This window comes from Canis aureus, chromosome 8, assembly GCF_053574225.1.
Source record: "Canis aureus isolate CA01 chromosome 8, VMU_Caureus_v.1.0, whole genome shotgun sequence".
In the NCBI taxonomy this organism is placed as follows: domain Eukaryota; kingdom Metazoa; phylum Chordata; class Mammalia; order Carnivora; family Canidae; genus Canis; species Canis aureus.
In genome coordinates, this window is record NC_135618.1 from 42998261 (window position 1) to 43024795 (window position 26535).

General features: G+C 40.6%; 1 protein-coding gene across 18 annotated transcripts in view; it reads left to right on the forward strand.

The window, feature by feature from the left end:
• RBFOX1 (RNA binding fox-1 homolog 1) overlaps positions 1-26535 on the forward strand; it is a 2042337-nt gene that overhangs the window by 1457012 nt on the left and 558790 nt on the right. For 16 of the 18 annotated variants that reach the window (XM_077906543.1, XM_077906545.1, XM_077906551.1 and 13 more), the window contains one exon: positions 1562-1603. The exons of the other annotated variants lie outside the window; for them this stretch is intronic. In XM_077906543.1, the coding sequence (XP_077762669.1) occupies positions 1562-1603 (42 nt within the window). The remainder of the gene's footprint in view (positions 1-1561; positions 1604-26535) is intronic. 18 annotated transcript variants of the gene reach the window in all.

Below are 26535 nucleotides of genomic sequence, written 5' to 3' on the forward strand. Positions count from 1 at the left end.
ATTTCTGTTTTTTCAAAACCATGGTTCCAAATGCTGCACGTTGTGCCATCATATGAGTGTACTATAATTTACTTTTATTTTTTTAATTTTTTAAAAACATTTTATTTATTTATTCATGAGAGACAGAGAGAGAGAAAGAGAGGCAGAGACATAGGCAGAGGGAGAAGCTCCACACAAGAAGACTGATGCAGGACTCGATCCCGGAACTCCAGGATCATGCGCTGAGCTGAATGAAGGCAGACGCTCAACCTCTGAGCCACCCAAATGTCCCTATAATATACTTTTAATTTTCCCATTACTGGACATATACAGTATTTACAATTTTTTTTAATTTCACAAATAATGCTGTAGTTAATTGACATGTAAATAAGCATTTGTTTGTATCTCTTCTTATTTTCTTAGGTGCTATTTTCAGAGATGGTATTTCTGGGTTAAAGGGCATTGCAAAACCCCTAATTATAGATTTTGGGTTCTAGCATATCCAAAAATAAAGATTCTTGTTTTTGTTTTGGAGATAGTAGAAACTTTCAATACAAAATACATAAAATATACATCAAAAGTCTATTCCTAATCCTTTTTATCCTTTAGTGAAAGTTTCAAAAACTTGCAATATACTGTCAGATGTGAGGAGTCAGGAGTTGCTTCATTGGTTAAAAAAAATGCAAGAAATACACAGAATCCATAGTGAATGTAGGCCTAGATTTCATTCTAGCCTAGCTATTTGACCTGAAGGTAGAGTGAGCCAGTCCCCACAAAGGGAGAATGGCCATATGTCACAGTTTGCCTTGTCACTCCCACTTCACATCTGCTGTCCCTGGCATAGTCACTAATGCCACCCCACCATCTCCTCTAACTCATGTACATTTTTCCTGTTTGGACAATACATTATGTGGTCACTCTAAAGAAGCATCCTTGATTTTTAGAAGCACATTTTGGTAGGGCAAGGGTAATCGAGGCGTGGCATCTGTAGCACAAATCCCTTCTTTTTGAGTTTATGGTAAATATCACAAATGCACCTGAGTTTCCTTGTCTGGTATAACTATTGTCCTCAGAATTCTCCCCAGATCATTTAAATGGGGATTTAACTACTGTCTGATTAGAACCAGACCATAAAATGGAGCCCATTTACCAAGGCGTGTAGGCGACACTACTGGCCCTCGATATTATAGAAGATGTGTTGTGATGGCCAGTGCCTATCCCCAGCCATTTCAGGTGGGCCTTTAGCAAAGAGCACCTGCACTGTCAGGGCAAGATGGATTTTCACACTGTGGGGACCCTTCATCCCTGGGCAGATTTTGCCTCCCATGCTCTCTACGGGATCTCTCTCCTCATTCCTTCCTCTTCAAGACTCTGGCTCATCCTAGCCTTGCTTCTGGATCACACGACTGAAAATCCAAGTGAAGCTCAGGCTATGTGGACCTAAAGAAAAAAATTAAATGCATAATTAATTAATCCTGGGTGTGCTTTGAGCCGAGTGATTAGAAACAACTTTCCATTTTCTTTCATGTTGTTTTTCTGCAGAACCTGCTGATTTCCCCCCCTCTTTTTCTTTCCTTTGTAGGTTTCAAGACAACAGATGAATTGTGAAAGAGAGCAGCTAAGGGTAGGTGCACCTGCCGGTAAAATACTTCCTGGTTCTCGTTTCTGTATGATAAGCAAAAATTTCCTTGTCTCTCCCAAGACACAGGGTTCTAAATAGCGGGCTTCATCTTAAGACTGGTAGAGTTGAAAATATTTATCCCAGCTAATTTAGTATTGATTGAGCTGGTAAATACAGTATATCTTCTTTTGAAGTGCCATTATAGTAGATATGGATTTTTTGATTTAGATTCAGCAATAAATACTTCTCTTCTGGAATTTGTTTGACATCATTGTACTCTTTTTATGTACAACATGAGGTCTAAGTAATAACAAAGGTCAAAAGGATGTCTTGCTGCCTTCTTAATGTGAATACCAGGCTGTTTGCTGAGTGGCTAAAATGCTCTCTTGCTGTTAACTGGGATGGGTTAGCTACTAATATGTCAAGGGCATTTTCTAGGAGAATTCAAGTCCTCCGTAGACCTTTTAGTTTTAGCGGCATTTGTGTATACAGAAGAAAGAGACAGAATTTTAAAACCTCATATGCTATTTACCTTCTTAAAAATGAAACTCTCTCAGTGCTCAAGTATGTTAGGTATAAAAAGTGTTGCCTAGATGAGGGGAGAATGGTTTGCTTATAAATGCAGCTGGTCGGCATTGTTCTGCTTTCATGGTATCACGGTTGATATCCTTCTTGGCACGGATATGGTATTTTAAGAAATATCAGGATTGTCTCCACCCCCTCCCATTGTACTTCTTAAAAATGCATTTGTGTTTTGGATGGATGACTTTGAAATCATAATTGGCCTAGTTTTAATGTCACTGATGGAAGTTGGCAATTTTTACTGGACAATGTGCCTTATAATCGTGTTTCCACATTATTATAAAAACTGGAGGAATCCACTGCTTTTAAAATCATAACAGTGAGGTTTGGGGGTTGGGGGACCATTGTGCTCAAAGGGATCTAATGCATCAGAATAATTTATTAAACCAGTCTAATGTCATTTATACACTGCCTTGTAACTTTTCAGAGCATTTACTTAATGCCAGTCTCGAGATGACAATGATTTGTAGAGTTATTTCCATTTTACAATTGCTGTTGGCATCAGGTTTGTTAAATCCTTGTGTAAAACAGAACCTGATTGCATGGAACTGAGAAAGTGAGTTGTGGATGTCTTCTTTTATGCATATTTATTTTATGTGGTCTCCCAGCATGGCCCTCTCTGTTAACCTCTCATCTATACCCACTTCACTCCTAAGTACCTGTGCCTACATTAGCTGTGACTCCTTTGTGAAATAGCCTTCAAGATGTTTTAAGCTTTCCTGAGCTCTCTTATTGCTTTTCCCTGCAGTCTGAATTACTGGTTCATCCTGGTAAATAATGTATTGCAACTTCAGATTTCTCTTCCTGTTTGGATGAGGACGATGGCCAGAACTAGGTCAGAGCTAGATAAAGAGGAATGTGTGCTTTTGTCTCCAGGATCCCTGATAAATGCCTCAGAATTAAGATAATGCTGAAATCTCTATTACAAATGAGACTTGCCTGGCAAATTAAGGACTCCGGAGGTAATGAAGTGCTTGTGTGCAGTTTGAGGCGTTTATTATTTTGCGTTGATGAGAACGTTGTCAACAGGGATGTGGTTTAGGAACAAGAATGGCACCCTCTCCACTCTGTTGAATAAATTCAAGCAGTGGTTTGACATAATGGGTCATATAGTTTAGTCCTCGCGTGGCTCCAGTAGCCCCTTGTAAAATTATCTCTAATATCATGAACTGGTGCTTTGTTTGTTGTTGCTATTATAGTTTTTGTTTTTATATTGTAAACTAATTTGTGTTTTGAATCAATAGAAAACACATTTAAATCGATGGAATACACATTTCTGTGGCTTGAATTTATTTATTTGTTTGTTTGTTTATTTATTTATTTATGGTTCAAAATTTAAATGATACCAAAGGGAATGCAGTGAAGTCTTCCTTTTACATTTGAATCATGGGCATCTAGTCCCTTCCTGGGAGATGCCCAGTGTTACTATTGCTGTTTGGCCTTTGACATCTATGGATATTTACTATGTCTTCTCCTTGTCTTCCTGTCTTATGGGTGTACTCAGCCCCTCTACTACCTGAAAGAGAACTTTCTCGATTAAGGTGATGGCTTTTTAAAAATTTTATTTTATTTTTCAGGATCCCTGAAAAAAATTTAGTTCTGATTTGGAATGCTAATACTTGGCCATCTCAATGAAATACATTTTCTTTAATCTCATTTTTTTTTTTTTTTTAGAAAGAGAGCTAGTGGGAGAAAAGTAGAGATGTTTAGTTACCATCACCATTTAAGAGTGCCTGCCTGCCAGCCACACTTTCAAAAATATGTTTTAAATACAGCAATCAAGCTACATTTCCAGATTTGCCATACTAGATGACTGGACCATGGGCATGTGGTCAAGTTCATATTTCTTCATTAATTCATTCTGTTACACATTGTCAGAATTTAGGGATACAAGTGGGTAGTTGTAAGGTGTATCCCATTTTCTTGGCCACCTGGAAGCAGCAGATAATGTAGAAAATACAGCTGTTCTTTCCATTTTGTGTGTGGGCATTGAGTAGGGACTGGCATGTCCCAGACATGCTCCTCTGCTCTCCTTTCTCTTTCTCATAAATTCTAAATTATTATTATTATTTTTTTTTGCAAAATAGGCTCTGAGGTACATGTTCTATAAGATACTACAAATCCAAAACAAATAATCTAATTTAATTAATTCTCTAATTAATTTTTTAAAAGTTGAAGAAAGACCAACTTTTTGTTTGTTTGTTTTAGTAACCAAAGGACTTCTCAGAGCCTTTAATGTGCAAAAGTGAAATACAGAGATGTGGATACAATATGCAATGTTTTGCAAAATCATCTGATCACAGAATACTTCTGGATGCAGAGTAAACTCTGAGAAACACTCTTGAAAAAAGTCTTTAACTTTTTTCACCTCCCAGTTAGGATGTTTATAGTCTGCAAATACAGAAAAGCCATGCATTATTTAAAGTATAAAAACACCTCATCACCTCCCAATGCCAGGGCTGACTTTTGGTGTTAGCGCAGTGGTTTGGAATTTCTGTGTCTCTCTCGGCCTTTCTTTGCTTCTCCCAAGATGAAGGACAAACATTCCTTCCTCATGTGACATTCTCATCAGGGAAGAAGGGGAAGGGGAGGTTTTTCTTCAGAGCTCCTGCATTTAATTGGAGGAAAAATCATTCCTGGAAGCCTTCTCTGTAGACATTTTCTTTCATTGTATTGGTCACTTTCTATGCCAATCACCCCCACTGTCCTGGGATCTCGTCGATTGGCTACAACAGCCGTGAGTCATCCCAGGGGATAGACCCATTGTCAATGTGATCAAAAACAGGATTTGTGGGTATCTTTGGTGGAATCACCCAATAGAGTCCACCACAGAAGAAATCTGCATGGGCCCTTCCTGTCCCTCTTGGTGTTGGTTTTAGGCCAGCTCCTTTCAGTGCTCCCTTTCATCCCACACACATGGTCACGGGAGCCACATCTACAGCCCCAGCAAGTACCTGAACTCTGGCTTATGTAATTTAATAGATGCTTTCTCTGCCAACTTCTCACAGATCGCACCTCCACATTCTACCTTTCCTAGCCAGCTTGGCCCTCCCTCTGTATTTTGCCTTATGTTCTTTGGAACAAGCCCGGATGCAGTCTTTATTCATTTCCCCTCAGCATCAGGTACTGGCATTGTACCTCACCCCAGCACCCAGCTCAGCCCCAGAGATACTGTCTGTGAGCTTCTTAGACTCTACTCTTCACAAGAGAAGAGCATCATCCACTTACTCCTGACTGGTGATCTGCCCTTTTCAGAAGCAACTCATGTTCCCAATGAGCTAACTACAGAACAATAAACCTGTGGACTCCTCCATCCCAAGTCTTGACCGAGCCTTCCTCTGGACTTAACCTTTCAGATTGTCACAGGGTCCTGTTGGGAGGTTGATCCACAAGAGCTCACCATGAGATCTGTACATTAAGTGCTCCTGACTCTATGGGCTGTATTTACCAACTTGTCCCAGTATTACTGGTGAATGAAGCCAACAGATCGGGTAGTGCGAGGTGTACATTTACCATAACCCAACCACAAACGTTTACCTTTTCTGGCATCTGGAATGACAAAGGGACAAATAACCAACTAAGAGAGAAATTATGTGAAATTATGATCAGAGGGCAGGGGATCAAATGATCATGTTTGTTAGCATTCGTATAAAGTATTTGGTTACAAAGGGACCTTTTGTGCTATGAGTATCAGCTGTTGGTTTAGAGACTGTTTAACACATTTGGTTAGAATGCTACTAAGCAGGCAAAGGCTTGGCTCCAAGGTGGGTCAGTATTTGTTCATAGACCAAAATCTTTATCAGCAATACAGCAAATGGATACCATGGGAGTCAGCATGGTATGAGGGGTGGTGAGGCATGCTCAGGAGCTCTAGTCATAGAGACTTAGGTTCATATCTCAGATCTAAATTTGCCCTACTTTCTCAAAGCTTCAGTGTCCCTGTGTGCAAGATGGGGATACATTCTCATTGGATTGTTGATTGGATGAAATGCCTTATATAAAGCACTTCAAAAAATGTGCACCTCATAATCAGCAGTATTAGCTATTGTTGATAAAGTGTTCTTCCCAATGATTCTCTCATTCCTCTTCCTACTAGGAATACCAGACAGAGAATACAGACATTCAGGGCATATCTCTTCCCACTTAACCTCCCCCCCCCCCCATTTAAAAACAAAAAGCCATTGAAAGGACAGGTTCCATAGTTGACGGCATGGTGGTATATTTAGAAGAAGACTGCCTCTCACTTAGCTAAGCAAATAATAAGGACTGATTCAGGCTAGCCTAAGCAGAAAAGGCATACAACCAGGCCTCCCAAGGAGCTTAGAATCAGAAAGCTGTCAGAACTCAGGCAGTTCTTTCTCCTCTCTCATCTTGATTTCTCCTTGTGGGCCCACTCTGGAATTTTCTTTTGAAAAAAAATCTCTACCTTTTTTTATTAAGCTTGTGGCACCTTTCAGCCCCTAAGATTTATGCTGCAGGTTCCTGTAGGTATGGGGACTGTTAATGCCTCCTGATTACAAATTCCTGGAAAAGGCATCTGATTGGCCCAGTCTAGCTCAGTTGTTCACTCTGGTCCAATCTGTGATGTCCGGGAAAGCAGGATAAATAAACCTCATTACCCAGGGCCAACTATTGAGGAGGACTTCATCATCAGGGAGAGAGTCATCGCCAGCTGAGTAAATGTCCCCAAGGATGTCTGCTGCACTCTCTAAACTCGGAGATCAGAGCCTGGCAAAGGATTCTGGGAAGCAGGTGTGCTACACCCAGTGTCCAGCTCAGCATTTTGCAAAGCGTAAGACACCTGCCCTATAGCTTTCAGGTGGTAAACATCTATCAATAAGAAAGGGGGAACTATTCAGAGAGTGATTCCTTTTTCAATTCTCTCTCAATCCTTTTTATGTCAATGAGAAACTCTCAGTTTAAACTACGGAATTTTTGACAAGTCTCTCACTGGTCCTCAACCCTGTTTTTAATGGAAAGGGAGAGTGCCTAAGGCTTGGAGCTTGCACCAGCCAATGCATCTATCTAGACTTTAAAAACATTGTTTGCAAAATATAGTAGTTAAATATGAGGGGCCTGGAGCTAGGCCCTGCCGAGATAAAAATCTAGACTGTAATTTACTACTTGTGCAGGTTACTGAAATCCTCTGTACTCCGAATGCCTCCTCTGTATAATGGAGATAATTGCATATTTCTCTAAGTCATATGTCTGTGTATATGTGTGCCCCTGCAAACAAAGATTAAAGCAACGAATTCATATGAGCTTCTTAGAACACCGTATAGTATGGAAGAAGTTCTTAATAATTGTTAGGTATGAATGGGTTTATTTTCTTCCCATTAACTCTTATTCATGACTACTGATCTTGGCTTTCCAATTACACGGGCAACACAAAGTTTCCTTGGCAAATACATCTATTTAGGTTAAAAATGAGTGGCTTGGAAGACAAATATTAACTACATAATGTTACAGAGTGCCTGCAGTTATGACAAAAATTGTGACGTTGGAATGCAAATGACCGAAGTTTCAGAAACATCGAAATTACAGTGCCAGCCTTGTGAAAGATGGTGTCGAGCAGATCTGCATTATCAATATTTAATTTGCCAGTTAGAAGCAAGTTTCTCATTTCTGCTAGATACAAGAGTGATGTGGATTGCAGAATGCAAATTGCTAATGATCATCTTGGCTTACACCCATTGCCTTCATCCGGGCATCAGATAATGAAACTTCTCAGCTGCCTTAAGTGAGCCATCAGAATCAGAGACACCTTTCCCCTGCCTCCCTGCCCCCACCCCCTTCCTAAAGTCGAACCCATCCTCAGGGGCTGTTTGAGCAACAGGGAAGGGAATGTAAGCTACTGGGTGAAACCTTACAGCATTCATGATTTCTGACTGCAGAGTACCTGCTTCCATTCCGTTATTTGTTCAAGAACTATTCTCTGAGCGTGAATCATATGCCAAACACAGTGCTGGGTAGTGGGGATATACCAAAACCTACACATTCCCATCTTCCTGTACCTTACAGGCTAGCAAAGAAGATAGGAAGTTGTCAAATAACTGTGACAAAATTGTACATGTGAAGTTGACAAATGCCTGAAATGAAAGATGTTATATAAAAGCACATGGATGGAAGCAGCTTACCCGATAGACATCCACTTATCAAACTTACCAAATTAACACTCCCAGTCCCGTCCCTTTGTAAAGCATCCTGATGCATGCCCATAGCATTCTGTGAAGTAGCTGTTTTGTACAATCTTACCTTTCTCTCTGCTCATTGAGGTGTCTGCTTGCCAAGAGTCAGTTGTATTTATTCCCAGACCTGCTTCTGCCAGCTGCACTTGTTATTGTAATTACATTATTTAGTAGAATATTGTGTAAACTGATGAAAAATGAGTGCAGTAAGAAAAAGAGCTGTTTCTATGAAAACTAAGTTAATGCTTTGGAAACATTCTATGAGAGCAAGCCTCAACAATTATTTTGATTAGCTGCAAGAGGACTGTAAAATGTTAGTGGAAAAAGAACACTCAGAAATCTACAGATTCTGCAGTCAGATTCTTCCCAATGTGTCTTGGAATTTTTAGCACACTTTAAACAAAACCAGAACTGATAGTATAGGTCAGACTTTTCCTATAAAGCAAACTTTTCCCTTAAAGGGCCTAATCATGGCTACGTTAGGCTTCATGGGCCATATGGTCTCTGTTGCAATCATTCAACACTGCCATTATAGCGCTAAGGCCCCTTCTGACACAATGAATGAGTGAGGCTGTGTTCCAATAAAACTTTATTTACAAAAACAAGTGGTGGGCCCAACTTGGCCCCTGGTCTATATTAGGCTGATCCTTCCTGGAGCCCATGAAATGTGGATGAGGTTTTCTGTGGGTGATAGTGAGGAATTTCAATTAACAGAAATCACTCAAGGAAGACACCTCAGATTCACATCAAAGATCAACAACTTGATGCACATTAATGTATTTGACATTAAACACAATTTGTAAGAAACCTCTCTATCACTAAAAGTGAGTTCTTGTTTTGACAGGCTTCCAACAAAAAACCACCTATCCCCATCCCAAATGAGATGACTTCTAAAGTATGGACAGCTGACACAGGGCTTGAAACATAAAGTAAAAGTAGGCTTATTTTTTATGTGCCAACCCTCATGGCTCAGAATCCGCTCAGCCTAGAATGGAAGAATAAATGTATCCTTTTTCTCAGGAAAAATAAATTTATCCTTTTTCTCCCCAAATATCCTCAACAAGTAATTTCCAGAACTCCCCAACCAGGGTAACCTTTTCCACATGTACATCCTGGCACTTGTCCTCTGCACACTATTGTTCAGTGGCTTCAGAATACTCTCTTTTCCAAAGAAATGTCTAGTAACTTGCTTGTCTAGATTATTTTGTCTTCAGAACCAGTTCTCTGGAAATTTAAACCTTACCCTCTATTTTAACATCCCAAATACTCAGCTAAAGTCAGACTTCAGTGATTAACAAAGGTTTGCTGAATGCTCAAGAAGATAACAGAAGTCCAGTGTGCATGAGAACTTGGAGAGTGGGCCCTCAAGATACTTAGATCTCCACCATTAGCATCCCTAACCACTTTTTTGCAAGTTCTACACATATGTCCATGTGCTCACGCACACATACACGCACACACACACACACACACACACACACGAAAAAACTAATCAATGCTTGCTTTAATCTTATATAAGTAATGATCTCATCTTAGTGATTTTCTCCAACCAAAGGGAATTTATCCCAGAGTAAACTCACTACTTATAGTAACTGCAGAAGAATCTCCAGCAGCAGCTCACTATTAAATGGAGAAACTCATAAATACGTAAGTTTTTAAAAAGAACATTGTCTTTACAATACCTTGCATTCCACACTCTTCCTTACAGATCCCCCATGCTCCCCAGTATTTGCAAGGCCATTAATTGATGAGCACAGAGGGAAATGGATCAAGAAGTCAGCCAACTAGTTACAGATTTCGATTTCCCCAACCTTGTTGTGAGATGCGGTTAAGTAAGGAAATGTGCAGGTGGCCATTTCCCTGTGTCTTTGGGGCAGAATCCTGTAACTCATATGCACGTTAAATATCTGCCCTCCTTTGAGTCCCCGCAGGCATTTCAGCACCTTCTTTGGGGAAGATTCTAAAGTTATCACATTTAGGACACTTGGTCGAATAGTCGCTCTCTTTAATTTTAGCCCATTATCCCTGTTATCATCCCCTTTTCCAGAGCAAATCTGCCCCACTTCTTGTTTTATTATTAAATCAGTATCAAACAGCTTCCAGCAAAATTGCTAATAATGCTGACATTTCAATTTGTCATAGCTGCTCCTCATTCCTATGACTGATGCCTCAGCGAGGACTTGCTTGCTGCTCTGCTCTTCTGATATCTAAATATCATTCCAGGAAAAATAAGATACACTTGGTAGAGAGAGGGAATGGACCAAGAAGCAGATAAATAAGTCCTCTGTAGTTTCATCTACTTGGGGGCAGAAGAAGGCAAGTTTTATTGAGACAGCAAAGTCTTCCCCCAACACTCTTTATTCATGGCCCAAGAGAACCAATATATAGGCTTTGCAAGTGTGCAGGTAAAAAGCGGGTGTAGCGGACAGTGCTTGTTTGTTGTCACAGCCAGCAAACATTCCTCCTTTGAGGTAGCCAGTGCTCCATTGTCCTTTGGGGGTTAATTTTCTTTGCTCCTCTGTTCAGTCTTGAAGGGACAATGAATCAAGCCAAGGGCTACATAAATGGCCAAAGCAGGCCAATTGGATTCTCTCTTCTCAGACTTTGTATGTTGGCGTAGTCCATTTGGGCTGCTCTCACGGAACACCACAGACTAGGAGGCTTATAAACAAAGGAATTTACTTCTCACGGTTCTGGAGGCTGGAAGTCAAAGATCCAGGTGACAGCTTGGTTGAGCAAGGGCCCTCTTCTGGTTCGTGGATGCCTGATGGTGTCCTCACACAGTGGAATGAGTGAGGGGGCTCCATGGTGTCTCCTTTATAAGGGCACTAATCACATTCATGGGGGCTCCACCCTCATGAACTAATCACCTCCAAAGGCCCCACCTCCTAATATCCTCACAGTAAGCATTAGGATTTCACTATAGGGAATGAGGGTGGGTGGCACAAACCTTTAAACCATAGCAGATGTTAAGTGGAGTGATACATAATAGGGAAACAAATACAGTAGAAAGTTGGAGTTGATTCATTTTGGTGATGATGTCCTGGTAACACTGGGTGAGGAAGTAGTTCCTAGGGCTAGACCTCTGATCCACCCTGACTCCTCTTTTTATCATTTAAGCCTGGTTACCCATCCTTCCCTTGGGTTATCTCATGTCCTTTTAGTGATCTCTTTTTCTGCTGATGTTAGTCAGAATCCATTCCTTTTGCCTGTGATCAAAGAAACCTTACTGATACACTCAGGAAATATGCTAAACTTGGGAGAACTGCAGAGCCAGGCGTTCGGTTAACGGTTTGCTAAAAGCCAACTCTGGTAATATTTACCAAAATGATTCCCAAATGCCTCTGTGGATTGGCACCACCATTTTAGTACTGGCAGAGCAAGGCAAGAAAACTATAGGTTTATGCCACACACAGAGCTAGATGTTTTACCAACATCTGTTCATTTCCTTGAGTCATCATGAGCCTGGGAGGCATGGGGAATGAGATTTATGTTTCAGGGTAATCAGAGTCCTTTCCTTCTCTGCACAAATAAGATGTTCTCCTTTCTGTCACAAGGAGTCACTTAGATCCCCATAGATAAACGAGAGTCGGAATGAGATTATCACACATCACTTATTTAATGCCTCTCAGAGAAACCTCCAAAGACCACCTAGAATCTTTATAAAAAGTATCATTTCCTTGAACCTAGTTGGTAAAACATTTTGATGATCTAGCCTCACCCTAGAGATACTGAATTATCATGGTTTTATGGATTGAATTTTGTCTCCCAAAATTTATACATTGAAGTCCTAATTCCCAGTACTTCAGTGGGACAGTATTTGGAAATAGGGCCTTTAAAGATGTAATCAAGGTAAGCTGAGGTCTTACAGGAGGCCATAATCCAATATGGCTGGTGTTTTTATAAGAAGAGGAGATTAGGACACAGCCACACAGAGGGTGGACCATGTGAAGACACACAGGAAGATGGCCATCTTCAAGTCAAGAGAAGATGCTTCAGAAGAAACCAAACCCACCAACACCTTTATCTCAGACTTCTAGCCTCCAGAATTATGAGAGAATATATTTCTATTGCTTAAGAAACACATAGAGAATATACACCAGGAATGGCAAAGATGGAGTTCATGTGTCCACCCTCAGCCACCCATGTCTCTTGAGACTAGCCCTACCAACTGATCAAGGGCTCCTTTCCATCAAACCCAGAAAGTGACCTTGCAAGCGTAGTTTTTTCTTTTTTAATATTTTATTTATTTATTCATTAGAGATGCATAGTTGGTTTTTTAAAAATATTTTATTTATTTATTCATTAGAGATGCAGAGAGAGAGAGAGAGAGAGAGAGAGAAAGAGACGCAGAGACACAGGCAGAGGGAGAAGCAGGCTCCATGCAGAGAGCCCCATGTGGGACTTGATCCCAGGACTCCAGGATCACACCCTGAGCCAAAGGCAGATGCTCAACCACTGAGCCACCCGGGTGCCCTACAAATTTAGTTTAAACCGAGATTTTCTAGGCAGCCAAAATGAGCAGATCAGAACCGGTACTCATATTGAAATCTATTCATATTGTTCATATTGTCTTCTATTGCTGTCCTAAATAAATCATCATAAAAGTTTGCACTACACAAATTTATTATTTTATACTTCTTTAGGTTGGAATTCCAACATGGGTCTCATTTGCCAAAGACAGGGTTCTGGCTGGACTATGTTCTTCTGGAAGATCTACAGGAGAATTTATTTTTTTGCTCATCTGATTATTGGCGGAATTCAATTCTCTGTAGTTGTACAACTGAGCCATTTCCTGGCTCACTGTGAGCCAAAGGCCACTTCCAGCTTCTAGACACCACCATATTCCTTAGCTCATGACCCTCTTCCTCTATCTTCAAAGCCAGCCATGACAGAGTAAGTCCCTTGCATGGGTTGAATCTCTTCTGCCACTTCTTATATGGCATCTCTCTGACTGATCCCTCTTATGCTTTTAAGCATTCATGTGATTACATTAGGTCCATCCAGATAATCCAGGATAATCTCCCTATTTTAAGGCCCATAATCTTAATTCCATCTGCAAAATCCCATTTGCCATGTAACATAACACCCTTAGCTCTAACGCCAGTGAGCAAAGATCATATGGTCCAAAATCCTGTCACGCTATTTTTGTGTACCATCCCTACTCTACATGGACTGATTCTATAGAGCTTTCACATACTACGTACATTTACTCTGTGATCTGGAATTAATCACTTCCACTTTCATACAGAATTTCCAAAGTGAGAGGCCAGAGCATGCAGAACCATCATCTGAGGCAGTCCAAGATAGTCAATGGTACACTTATGTCTGCCTTTTGAACTTCTTCCACAGTTCCTTTTTTTTTTTTTTAAGATTTTATTTATTCGTGAGAGACACACAGAGAGAGGCAGAGACACAGGCAGAGGGAGAAGCAGGCTCCCTGAGAGGAGCCTAATGTGGGACTTGATCCAAGGATCCCAGGATCACAACTTGAGCCAAAGGCAGACACTCAACCACTGAACCACTGAGGTGTCCCTTCATCCACATTTCCTATTGGCATTTGATTCTTTCCCATTTAAGTCCAGCGGTAACAAATGGAGTACTATAGGAATGTCTGTCTTTAAGAGTACTGACTCGGTGATATTGTTTTATTATTTATTGTTCTGTTGATTTCTACTCACAAAGTATATGAAGTAGGGAATTAAAATGTAAAAAATTATGTAAACAATAATCGTTTATATATGTTACCTCAGTGTTGAATGAAACAGGAATAAATGAGTAAATGAATGATTCTAAAGACTCCTGGGAATGCCTATCACAGATGCTTTCAGAGCACTGATATTTCTTCTCATCACTCATCTCCATGTGCCAAAGATGGCTTACTGAAAACACTGATGAACCTCATCATAGAGGCTGTTTTTCTGGCTACAGATGCAGTGCACTCATGAACAAGGCAGGCCAGAATCTTGGAACAAAAACTCAACTCAGGAAGGACAGGGATTTGACGGATCAGTGCCCTGGTTTCCTTACCCCTAGGGTAGAGAAACTCTATATGTTCTAGATCACTGCCTAGAGTTCCATAATGGGGCTAGCACCAGTTTTCCATAGTGGTCACTTGCATGTTAACATCCCTTATTGGCTTTCTTCCATTCCACGTCTTACCTGTATTCCCCTACTGGTGCTTCCTTAGATCATCTCTCAAACATAGTATTTGCACTTGAATTTTACCCATTTGATGGATGCATACGGAAATACTACCATCACCATACTGAGAGACACCGTAGCTTAATTATTCCATCAAGGAAGGTATTCTGAGTAGTAGATTTTCTATCACACTGGCCCTTATGTGATCATTATTTTGTCCATTCTCCTCCTCCTCCTCCAATTCCTCCTCCTCCTTCTTCTTTTCTTTTTATAATACATCACTGCTCTTCTTGAGGGAAGTTGTGGATTATTGAATAGATTTGAAAGGAGCTGCAGATTGATCTTTCACTCATATTGCATTTCCCAACAGTTGGAAAACTTGTGTTGAACTGACAGGGTAATTGGGACATTTGATTTTGACATGACAATGTCCTGCACACATGTGAGGAGACCAAAGCATTGCTGCTATGCTGTGCACATTTATATTTGCTCCAATGTAATTTCTAGTTTACAGGTTGCTTCTAAGAATATAGAAAGCTTCCTGGGTAGAAAGCATGGGGTCATGATTTCTGAAAGCCCGTCTGCCTAAAATGCAGCATGTGCATGCAAAGATACGCACACTCACAAAATATTCTGCTGATAACAACTTAGAGATTTAAATATTTTTGGCAATTTTTATAGTTATTTTCAGTGGTTGTATACTCTTGATCTTGATTGCATATATGGTTTGACATATTAAAGCCAAAGGCATGTTTTTATAGATGTCTGAATTAAACATAGAATGCTTTTCAAGATAGCTGAGTTAATGTTTAAGTGGTTTTGATTAACCTGGTTTTGCTTATTTGCTCCTAAATATTCTAAAGCAGAGCCATCTCCCTTTGCATAAAGTGATTTGGGAGCACAGCCCTAGGAAACATAATTTTCTAAATAGCCAAGAGCATCATGCCCAGAATATTTCCCCAAAGATGCCTCAAACTAAAGATTTGAGGTTTAGCCATTTCCACACACAGCCCTGCTCCCCCACCCCTACCCCCAGGTAGTGTAGATACAGAAATTGGAACCTAACTCTATAGACATCCAGCGATTAAGGTTGGCAGAAACCAGAGCCAGGAAGATGGTCGTTGGTGGGGGAGGGGTGGGGATGGTATCATGAACCAGTGAGCAGGACTCGGCTTGGTATTTGGAACATCCTTAGTGCATGCAGTTTGCCCAGAGTGGCATGGTGTCATTTTTTTTTTCCTCTGGCAACATTTTCCATTAAGGGAAATGAATTCCTGATAAACAGGATGGCCCTTCATCAGTACATCTTTTCCCCAAGAGTGAAAAATGTGAATTTCATCTGAGACCATCATAGATTCTTCAGAAACAAAGCTAAAGCTTCCATCTTGAGAAGTGCTTATTCTTTGGCATCATAGATGAATTATATTATTCTAAAACCTTGTATTGAGCATCTACTATATTCCAGGAAAATAGATATCTTACTTTTAAGGCAAAACAAGTATTGATATCTTACCTTAAAGGAAAATACCTTGCCTTTAAAGGCTATGTAGCCTGCTATGTGTGAAATGTAGACATAAGAGGCATGTGGGTGGCTCAGTGGTTGTGCATCTGCCTTCAGCTCAGGTCAGGATCCCAGGATCCTGGGATAGGGTCCTGCATTAGGCTCCCCACAGGGAGCCTACTTCTCCCTCTACTGTGTTTCTGCCGCTCTCTGTGTGTCTCTCCTGATTAAATAAATAAAATATTTAAAAAAGGAATGTAGACATAAGTAATGATAATGCAAGGTAGAAGAAAATGCTGTTCAGTAGGTAAGAAATGAGATATGAGAGCTTAGTCCCTTCTAGTTGCAGGTACTAGGACAGGTCTCTAAAGATTATTTCCCCCTCAACTTTGAAATCTTGTCTGAGCTCTCTAGGTCTTGATACCCAAGAGGCTAATGTATATTTCAACTTAAATAATACTTAAGCATATTAAATTCAATATGCTTAAATCCACATTCATCATCTCCCCTCTCCACACACACCCATTAATCTGGTCTTCCTTGCTTGTTCTATCTCTTTGTAACAGCTCCCAAGTCATTTGCTGGGGCCAGAAACTAGAGTGTCACCTGTGACTCCTGCATCTTCTTTATCTCCAGATTTGAAATCCATAATAACTCTCAAATTTGTCAATTCCTCTTTAAACCCACTCTCACAAGCATAGTTGAGGCCACCATGACCTCTTATTTTGATTATCCCGGCAACTTTAAACAATTTTATCTGTTTTCCAGCTCTTGTTCCCTTTTAGAGTGAACACATATCCTGGCTTGCCTGGAACAGTCACAGTTCAGCTATTGTCCTGGTGTAATTGTGAATAGCACTTACATTCTTCCTAGTAAAGTCTGGTTTGACAATAAATTATGATCACTCAATATTCGACTCACTCTTCTGGGCCAGAATGACTTTTCAAAGCATAATTAATGCCACTCATACTTTTTATTTTGTCACCATGCTTATGACCTTCATTATATTTACCCACAATCTGTGATTACCTAGTTTATTTACTTGTTTACTTGTTTGTGGTCTCTCTGCTCTACCTTCCCACTTCCTTTATATTGCAATCCCCTAGAGCTGGGACAATGCTCATCTTGCTCATTGCTCTATTCTCTAGGACCTGTAACACCTAGCAGGGACTAACTAAATACTTGAAAATACTAGATGAACATTCTCTTTTTTTAGCACACTGAAAGGAAACAGCCTATGCACCAATGGCACAATTGACCCAAATGATAACCTGTATCCCAGAGAGCTGCTCTAGAGGTAGATATCACCATTCATCAGGGGATCCTATACTCTTATCCATAGAATTTTTTTCTTTTTTCTTTTTCTTTCTTTTTTTTTCTTGAAAGATTTTGAAAGGGAGACTGTGGGGAGCCTGATGCAGGACTCGATCCCAGGATTCTGGGATCATACCCTGAACCAAAGGCAGATACTCAACCACTGAGCCACCCAGATACCCCAACAATTTTTTCTATAAACTTTACAACTAGGCAAAATATATGAAACACAAGTTTTAGCATAGAGTTATGATCCTTGAGAGAATGAGAAGTGTGTGAGATGAAAGTGACACTTCACTTAGCTCTATGCCTGGGGGAAGTACCTCAGCCATAGCTGCAGAGAGGTGGAGCTCAAGTAGAGAGCAGAAGCTTCATTGAGCTAAAAATAGAGAGCACAGGAGTTGAGGATTATAAGGGTGGGGGGGCTGGAATTTGTGGAGCAGAATAGTGGAGGGGGCTTTGTTGGAGGCAGAAGTCTCCATACCCCGATACATACAGGGCCAGACTACGTGAGTCTTAGTAGAGAGGAAAAGCTGTGATACTGAGACCTAGATGGAGATATTGAATGTTGTGAGCATTCAGCCAAGACTAGAAAGATCACACATTGGGGGTAAGGATCATGTCTTATAGCAGGGGTCAGAAAACTATGCCTCACAGGTCAAATGTAGCCTATGGACTGTTTTTGTGTAGCCCATGATCTAGACTATTTTAAAAATATTTTAAAGGGTTAAAAAAAACAAAAATATGTGACTAAGATCATATGTCACATTCAAAGCTTATTTTTTTTAATTATCTGGCCCTTTTTAGAAGATGTTAGCCAATCCCTTCCCTATAGTCAAGGCCATGCTTTGGGAGGACATATCCAAAATAGACTTGCTGTGACCAAGCACAAAAATTAGCCTGATGGGGCCAAGAGCATCTGCCAATTATTTAGGTGCTTCTAGAACAAGACTCAAATATCATTTAAAGGAAGAAAACATGATTCAGACCCACTAAAATGTGTCGATTAAAATCCCCACAAACCGGGATCCCTGGGTGGCTCAGTGGTTTGGCGCCTGCCTTTGGCCCAGGGCGCGATCCTGGAGACCCAGGATCGAATCCCACGTTGGGCTCCTGGTGCATGGAGCCTGCTTCTCCCTCTGCCTATGTCTCTGCCTCTCTCTCTCTCTCTCTCTCTCTCTCTGTGACTATCATAAATAAATAAAAAAAATTAAAAAAATAAAATAAAATAAAATCCCCACAAACCAAAACACACACACACACACACACACACACACACACACACAAAACAAAGCTAGACATGTGTAAAAGAGGAAAAAAAATGTTAATAATAATCTAAGTCAGGGACTGGTTAACTACAGCCTGTGGGACAACCACCTGCTTTTGAAAATAAAGTTTCATTGGAATACAACCATTCTTATTGATTTACATATGGCAGTGGCTACTTTTCTGCTATAGCGGCACAGTTGAGTAGGTTTAATAGAGACCAAGTAGCCCACAAAAACTAAAATATTTATTTTCTAGCTCTTTAAGAAAATGTTTGTTGGCCACTAATTAGAAGGGGCAAAAAAGTCACTTGAAAGACACTACTAAGTGAATTCGAACATTAGAATCTGTAGACAAGTTGTTTTAAAAATAACTATTATAACTATTGAAGAACCTAAAGAAAAAGATGGACCCAATAAGTTCATAGATGGGAAATCCCAATAGTAAAATGAAAATTATGAACTAAATTGAGATTCGAAAACTGAGATGTATATTACCTGAAATGTAAACAGAAGTTTGTAAAATGCTAAATAAAGAAGTCAGTAAACTCTAAGATAAAATAGAAAAGTAGAACTAAGTAACAGTGGGAAGAAAACAAAAATGTTGAAAAAGAATTGAACAAAGCCTCAGAGATCTGTAGGAAATATCAAACATTTAGATACATACCATCAGGGTTCCAAATGGAGAGGAGAGATAGAAAATGAGACCAAAAAAATATTTGAAGAAGTAACATCCAAAAAAAAAAAAAAACTGCCAAATTTGGTGAAAACATCAACTCATAATCCTAAGAGTATAGGAAGAAAGAAGCAGCCTAAATATAAACAAATCTCCTGCCTAGGGACATTGTAAAGAAACTACTCAAAACCAACAATACACAGGAGGCATCTGCTTTCGGAAAGAAGATCTCTATTTGTCTGTTGTACAAAGTCTCCTCTCTGTAACTGGGTACAGGTGACTAAGGCTCATAAAGTTCATTTCCCAGTGAAACATTGTACAAAATTCTGCAATTAGAAATGATGAGAAGAAGGAGAGGTGGGTGAAGGACTCATTGAGAGCAGCATCAAAGGGAAGTCAAAGTGTTAAAGAAAAAGACAAGAGGCAAAGAGACTCACTAAAGTGCAGAGGGAACATAGGGCAAACTGTATGGTGGGCAAGATACAGTTGCAGCATTATTGGAAGCACATCACTAATGGGGCTGAAACTAATGGGGTTGATCTCTCCACTGATAGCCTTGTTCTACCTTATAAGTAGTGATAATTGCCTATATAGGGAGTAGGGGTGGGGATGTCAATATAGTGGGAACAGTTTCTAACATAACCCCTCTCCTGGACGTATAAACAGTAAATGTGCTTCATTGCTTGCTGATGACCAAAATCTTTAAAAGCTGACAGTAATTTTAGTTAACACTTTTTAAAAATATTTTATTTATTTATTCCTGAGCAATTCAGAGAGAGAGAGGCAGAGACATAGGCAGAGGGAGAAACATCCCTGCGGGGAGCCCAATGCGGACTCAATCCTGGACCCCAGGATCACGACCTGAGTTGAAGGCAGATGCTCAACCACTGAGCCACCCAGGCATCCCTAGTTAACACTTTTTTTATAGAGCACTGACAGGTTGCCAATGAGAACCCTAGTAAAGAGTTGCGTGTGGAAAACTTTTGGCAGTTGTGTCACTTTGAGACAATGCTTTAGCATGCGTGATGATTGCCAAAAATAAAAAGTTGCCAATATTTAGAAAACTGTGTGTTCATACAAATATCCCAATTTCTGACTTCTCTTTAAAAGACCAAAATTTTCTTTAAAAGCAAATAAAAATCTGAGAAATTTGGGGCTTGTATTCCTACATGGAAATAATAGTGAGTAACTATTGGGGCACCTAGGGAGCTCAGTCAGTGGAGCATGTGGCTCTTGATCTCAGGGTGTGAGTTCAAGCCTGATATTGGCTACAGAGATTACTTAAAAAATAAAATCTTTAGGGCAGCCTGGGTGGCTCAGCGGTTTAGCACCGCCTTCAGCCCAGGGCGTGATCCTGGAGACCCGGGATCGAGTCCCATGCTGGGCTCCCTGCATGGAGCCTTCTTCTGCCTCTGCCTGTGTTTCTGCCTCTTTCTCTCTCTCTCTCTCTGTGTGTCTCTCATGAATAAATAAATAAAATCTTAAAAAAATAAAATAAAATCTTAAAAAAAAATAAAATAGAATCTTAAAAAATGAATAACTTGCTTATTCAGATGATGTTCAAACTACAGTTTGCCAGTTGCTATTTATTCTATTGTGTTTTCCTCTTCTTTTCTTTGTAGATAGCTAAGGGAAAAGAAAAAAAATTGCTTTTACTCAACTCTTTGTTTAAAATAGGAAAATGAAAAACCAGGATGAGTCACACGGGCTATAATAAATAAATAAAATACCTTTTATTTTTTTTGTGTAGATGTAGAATATTTTCAGATGTTTAATATGTAAAACCTATGTCACGTAGTCCTCTGGCTTCACTCAATTGCATCAACTTTGTGACTCCCTCGCATATATTTGAATTCCTTCAAATGCTTTCAGAAGTAACAACCCAGAGAAAGAATAAACAGTTTTAAATGCCACTTTCTCATTGCCAACCAAGATAATCACTTGTAACAGTTTATATATATTATGGGTTTACCACTTTGAATTCCCATTCCAGTGTCATGGTCGATATGCCCACCTGCATAGCTCTTGTGAGCCCTGGGGATAATGACATAGTTTCTTGTACAGCTTTAGTAGTGTCGCGTCTCTTGAGACCAGAGAACAGGCTGCAGGTTGTTGTCTTAAACACGTACAGTCTAACAATTTTCAAACATTGCGTTTCTAGAACAGTTTGGAAGTGTGCACTGCTAGTAGGTGTGGGTGGGAGGGGTGAGCAAGTCATCCATCTGATTTCATGGAACAGGGCCATTTAGTGGATAAGACCCCAGAGGTTTTCCTTGCACAGACTTCTCTTGATACACCTATAATTTTCTGCCCAGAAATCTCTTCAATGCCTGTGGAGTGTTAGCTCTGGGGAAATTATTCCTCTGAGCGAGGAGCATACTGGCAGCACACATAGCACTTTAGTGAGGCTAGTCCTCGTTCACATAGTCCAGGAAGAAGTCTTGGTGTTGGAGGGCAAGGTACTGTCAACTCAGTAGCTTCAAAAGATACAGGTGATCCCTGCGTTTAACTGACCGAAGTCAATGCTGTCTTGCAAACTGCAATGAGTTTTATGATGAATTTTCTTAAGGAACCCAAGTGAGAATTTTATTTTTATTTTTTTAAAGATTTTATTTATTTATTTATTCATGATCCAGAGAGAGAGAGAGAGAGAGGCAGAGATACAGGCCTAGGGAGAAGCAGGCCCCCTGCAAGAAGCCAGATGTGGGACTCGATACCAGGACCCCCGGATCACACCCTGAGCCAAAGGCCAGATGCTCAACCGCAGATGCTCAACCGCTGAGCCACCCAGGTGTCCCCAAATGAGAATTTTAGGCTCATGTAAGGCAGCAAAGCCCCAGCTCCTTTGTTAGCATCGAGGGTGCATGATCTCAAAGATTAACTAATCTGTGACTAACTGTGCCATTTGTAACATCATAAACACCGACTAATGGGGAGATGGTGCAGTGGAATGCAAATATTTGCAACCTATCATCATATTAGTACAAGGATCAAATTTGCTACTAAGTTCCTCAGCAAATATTCAGGATGGTGTTTGTGTCTTCTTGTTATAATTTGTATGGTATTAGTAGCATCTTGCCATATTAGTGGTGTTAAGATGCTTTTAAAATTATATCTCTTGGGTGGATGGAAATGGAATGTTCTGAGGTTGTGTGAGAGTTAGTCATATTAAACTTGCCCTGTTAGCAGCTTTTCCTTGAACTGATACTCAAATGAGATTTTAATATAAACAAAATGTACTTTTGAAATGCGCTTTCAGCTACAACCAATTTCTCCCAGTCCATTAGCCACTTTGCATCCCTTTTACGAAACTTGAGATTCTGCTTTTATTGTGGAGACAAAGTATTTCCTCAACTCATTAAGTCAAGTCTTGAGAGAGTGAATGCAAGGTCTGTGGTGTTTTCTGGCTTAATCTGGGTCTCATGGTTGCTCATTCCCTCCACCCGCCCCAATAGAGGCAGGCATCTTTGAGGTTTCCCTGCCTGTACCTTTCTGTACCACTCCACACCTCCTCCTTCCTTTACTCGTGCAGGAAGAAGGTTGGGGACTCTGCTGTTCCTGCTTTTCCATCTTCATGCTCTTTGGGTTTCAACAGTCAGAGTTTTCTTGCAGAAGGAGGACTGAGCTGTCAAAGCACCTGATGTCCACTTACCAGGGTTTCACGGTGACCATAGAATCACCTTATGGAAGCTACCCAACTCAGGCATGGCTTGGCTTTGTGAAATGGCTTTTTCTCCTGTTTGTAACTGACCACATGGACAGGCTTGTTCAAGGAGCCTCAGAACCCCGGAGAGAGCCAGTTGAGTTTGTTTTCCTAGGGCTGCCTTAACAAAGAACCCAAACTGTGTCATTTAAAACAACAGATATTAGTGGTCTCACATTTCTGGAGCTAGGAGTCTGAAATCAAGGTGTCTGTGGGGCCATGCTCCTCTGGCAGCGATGGGGGAGGATCCTCCCTTGCGTCTCCAAGCTCCTGGTGTATGTCCACGATTTTTGGTGTTCGTTGGCTTGTAGATGCAATGCTCCAGTCATATGGCTGTCTTCTCTCTGTGTTTTTTGTTTTGTTTTGTTTTGTTTTGTTTTGTTTTTTCTCTCTGTGTTTCTTCACATCGCTTTCCCTCTATACATGTGTTTCTGTGTCCAAATTTCCCCTTTTTATGAAGACACCAATCATATTGGATAAGGGTCTACCCTACTGATTTCATTTCAACTTGATTATTTCTATAAAAACTTTATTTCCAAATAAGGTCACACCCTGAGATGCTGGGCCTGAGGACCTTGGCGTATCTTCTTGGGGGACACAGTTCAATCCATGATACCGGGAGATTTCCATTCTTACACTATGCCACATAGACCCTCAGTCACAGTAACAGGGGCCCTGTGCTGTAATTTGCTTAGCTTTCATCGGTCCTTAGGGAACATGAACATGTGCTGGGGAACCCAGCCCTCTGTGTTCCAGAGAGCTTCAGACCGCTTCCTGGACCACAGCATGGAGGCAACAAGGGGCAATTAGAATTTGCTTAGTTTACAGCAAATACATACAGCTGCAGAGAAAAGAGCAAGGAGAAATAGGGGAAAGAGATGGGAAAGGATCAAAATTTATCAACGGGATTATATTATTTGTTTATGTGTCCAACATGTGTTTGCCAAGGATCCATAATGTGTCAGATAGTAGAAACAGAACTAAATAAGACAGCGTCCTTGTTTTCAAGGAACACACAGGCTAGAGTGGTATTATTTTAGTCACTTTAATGTATAAATTTAAAGAATGATTATTTTGGGGTTAACATTAATACTAATGCATGCAGTTTGCAGAGGCATACGCCATGCTACATGGTGTGCTTATGATCTGACTTCCGTCACCTCATTAAATCTCTCTGTAGCTCCATGATGTGGGGACTGTCTTCCCCATTTTATCACTGATGTCCAGCTAAGTTCTCTAACACACCCAAGATTGCACAGATGTTGGAGGTCAGATGTAGGATTGAAACCAGATTCGCGGACCCGTCTCCCCATCTCTACAGAGGCTGCAGAGGCTGTGGGCAGAGGCTGCCTGTGTTCACCAGCAGTGCCCAATCTCACCAGTCCCCTGCTACATCTGGCTTAGCCCTGATGGAGCCACGCACACTAAGGCTTTCTTTGAAGGATGCTTTCCAAGGGAAGACCTATGTGTGCTCCTAGGAGGAGCTGTGGGGGGCCCTGGGTAGGCACAACTAGAACAACACACACTCACTTCACGTGGGAAGATCTGCGTGGGCAGAACCGATTTTATACTTCACCCCTGCCTTTCATCATCCGGCACAAGCCCCAGGCACAGGAGAGACAGTCAGCAACTCAGAGTCCTTCCTTGTCAAAATTAGGTTGTAAATTTTTGGAGAATATACAGGAGGTGTCACGTCTGTTTCTCTCCCTCTGTATAAAGAAAAATAAAATGCCATAGTGAATAAGTACCTCATAAAGGCTTTTGCATTATGATGGAGAGAGAACAAGATGAGAAAGAAAAATAAACATTGCCCAGGTTGGCTGGAGGGAGACTTCGGGGGGGGGCGGGGCTTGATATGTTCAAACTCTTGATCTGGGCATTAGTTTATATAGAGGGCTGTGTGGTGTGTGTGAAGCCCTACACTTCAGATTAGCACATGTTATGGAATGGAGTTAGGGTACTTTAAGGTGGTTGAAAGGGCTCAAGGAATAGGGCAGTGGGGATTTACTGTTTAACAGATTCAGAATTTCAGTTTTGCGAGTTGCAAAAGTTCTGTGGTTGGATGGAAATGATATTTGCATAATGGTGTGAACACGCTGAACGCAGCCGAACCGTACACTTAAAATTGTTCAAATATAAATTTTATGTCATATATATTTTACTACGGTTAAGAAAATAGTACACTTTAGTGTATTAGTGCAATACTTCTATCAAAAGGTACAGGTGATGTAAATAAAATGTTCCCACTTCCATTTAATTTTAGAAGCCACTAGAAGGGTGGCTTTGATCTTTAATAATTTCATGCAGGTTGGACAAGCAATTGGAGAGATCCTCACTCCAATATCTCAGCAGATTGTTGAACACTGGCATAAATAGATTATTTCCCTCCAATGCCTTGCCCATCTTCCTGTAGCTTTGTCTGACGTCCAGGTCCTCGTAATGAGTAACCTGTCTTTATCCCGGCAGAACTGCCTTCACTATGATTTCAATGCCAAAGAAATGACTGTTTGTATTGAACAAATTTAACGGAGCTGTAGTCCCCGGGAAATGTGTGTTTTTTCTCCTTCATGTTTGTTATAAAGTTTGCAGATCATTGTCGCTCTGGTTACTTAAGCTCTCTGGCCAATTCAGAGACTCCTCAGTGATTTGCTGTTTCGATGTCCTCTTACCCTGATCCGTGTTCTCTTGGGATGCGTGCACTCACTACTTGATTTTGTCCAGCTGCGTGTCAACATGTTGGAATTGGCTGCCACGTGAACCGTTGATGTTAGGGTATGCTTTGCACCCCTCATTACACCATGTGATTCACCCCTCCCCATCACCACCTGCTCCAGGCCACCACAACTTACTGCAACCAACACCCGACTGGTCTTCCCTACCCCTCTCACTCTGCCCCAGGGCCACAGTCCATTGTGAGCAACCTTGGGACCTTGGATAGAAGTCATTTTCTCACTGAATTCCCTTCGTGGCTTCTCATTGTTCTTGGCACCAAACCCAAACTCCACCCCATGATGGCTAAAGCTCAGCATTATACGTGCCCTCACCTTTCCAGTCTCCAGCTCTAGCCACATTGGCCTTATTCAGAGACAGGGCGCGGGTTACAGTTTCCACTTTATTACCACAGTTTGTATCCTAAACTTTGGCCTTTGTAACTTTTGCTGTTCCTTATGGTGGAAAGCAGAGGAGGATATGTCTGGCTTTAGAGAAATTAATTTCCAGCGCTGGAAAAATAAAAGCACTCATTCTTCACTAATTATGAGAATAGAAGTAACAACAGTTTTTATATGGAGGGCTATATATATATGCTTATTAATTAATTTGTTCATTGATTCAGTATGTATTGAGCACTTTACTACACTCATGCTCTGTATTTCCAGTGAGGAGTTGGGTAATTAAGTGATGACTTTATTATTATTGTTCACCTTTCATAATAATTATGTATGTTAAATATTTCATCATAAGTAATTTTAAAAAATTGTACAGATAATCCTGACCTAATTAATGTGGATGATTTGAACAATTACCTGTCTGGAAATTGTACGAATAGGACTGCCTTTACTGA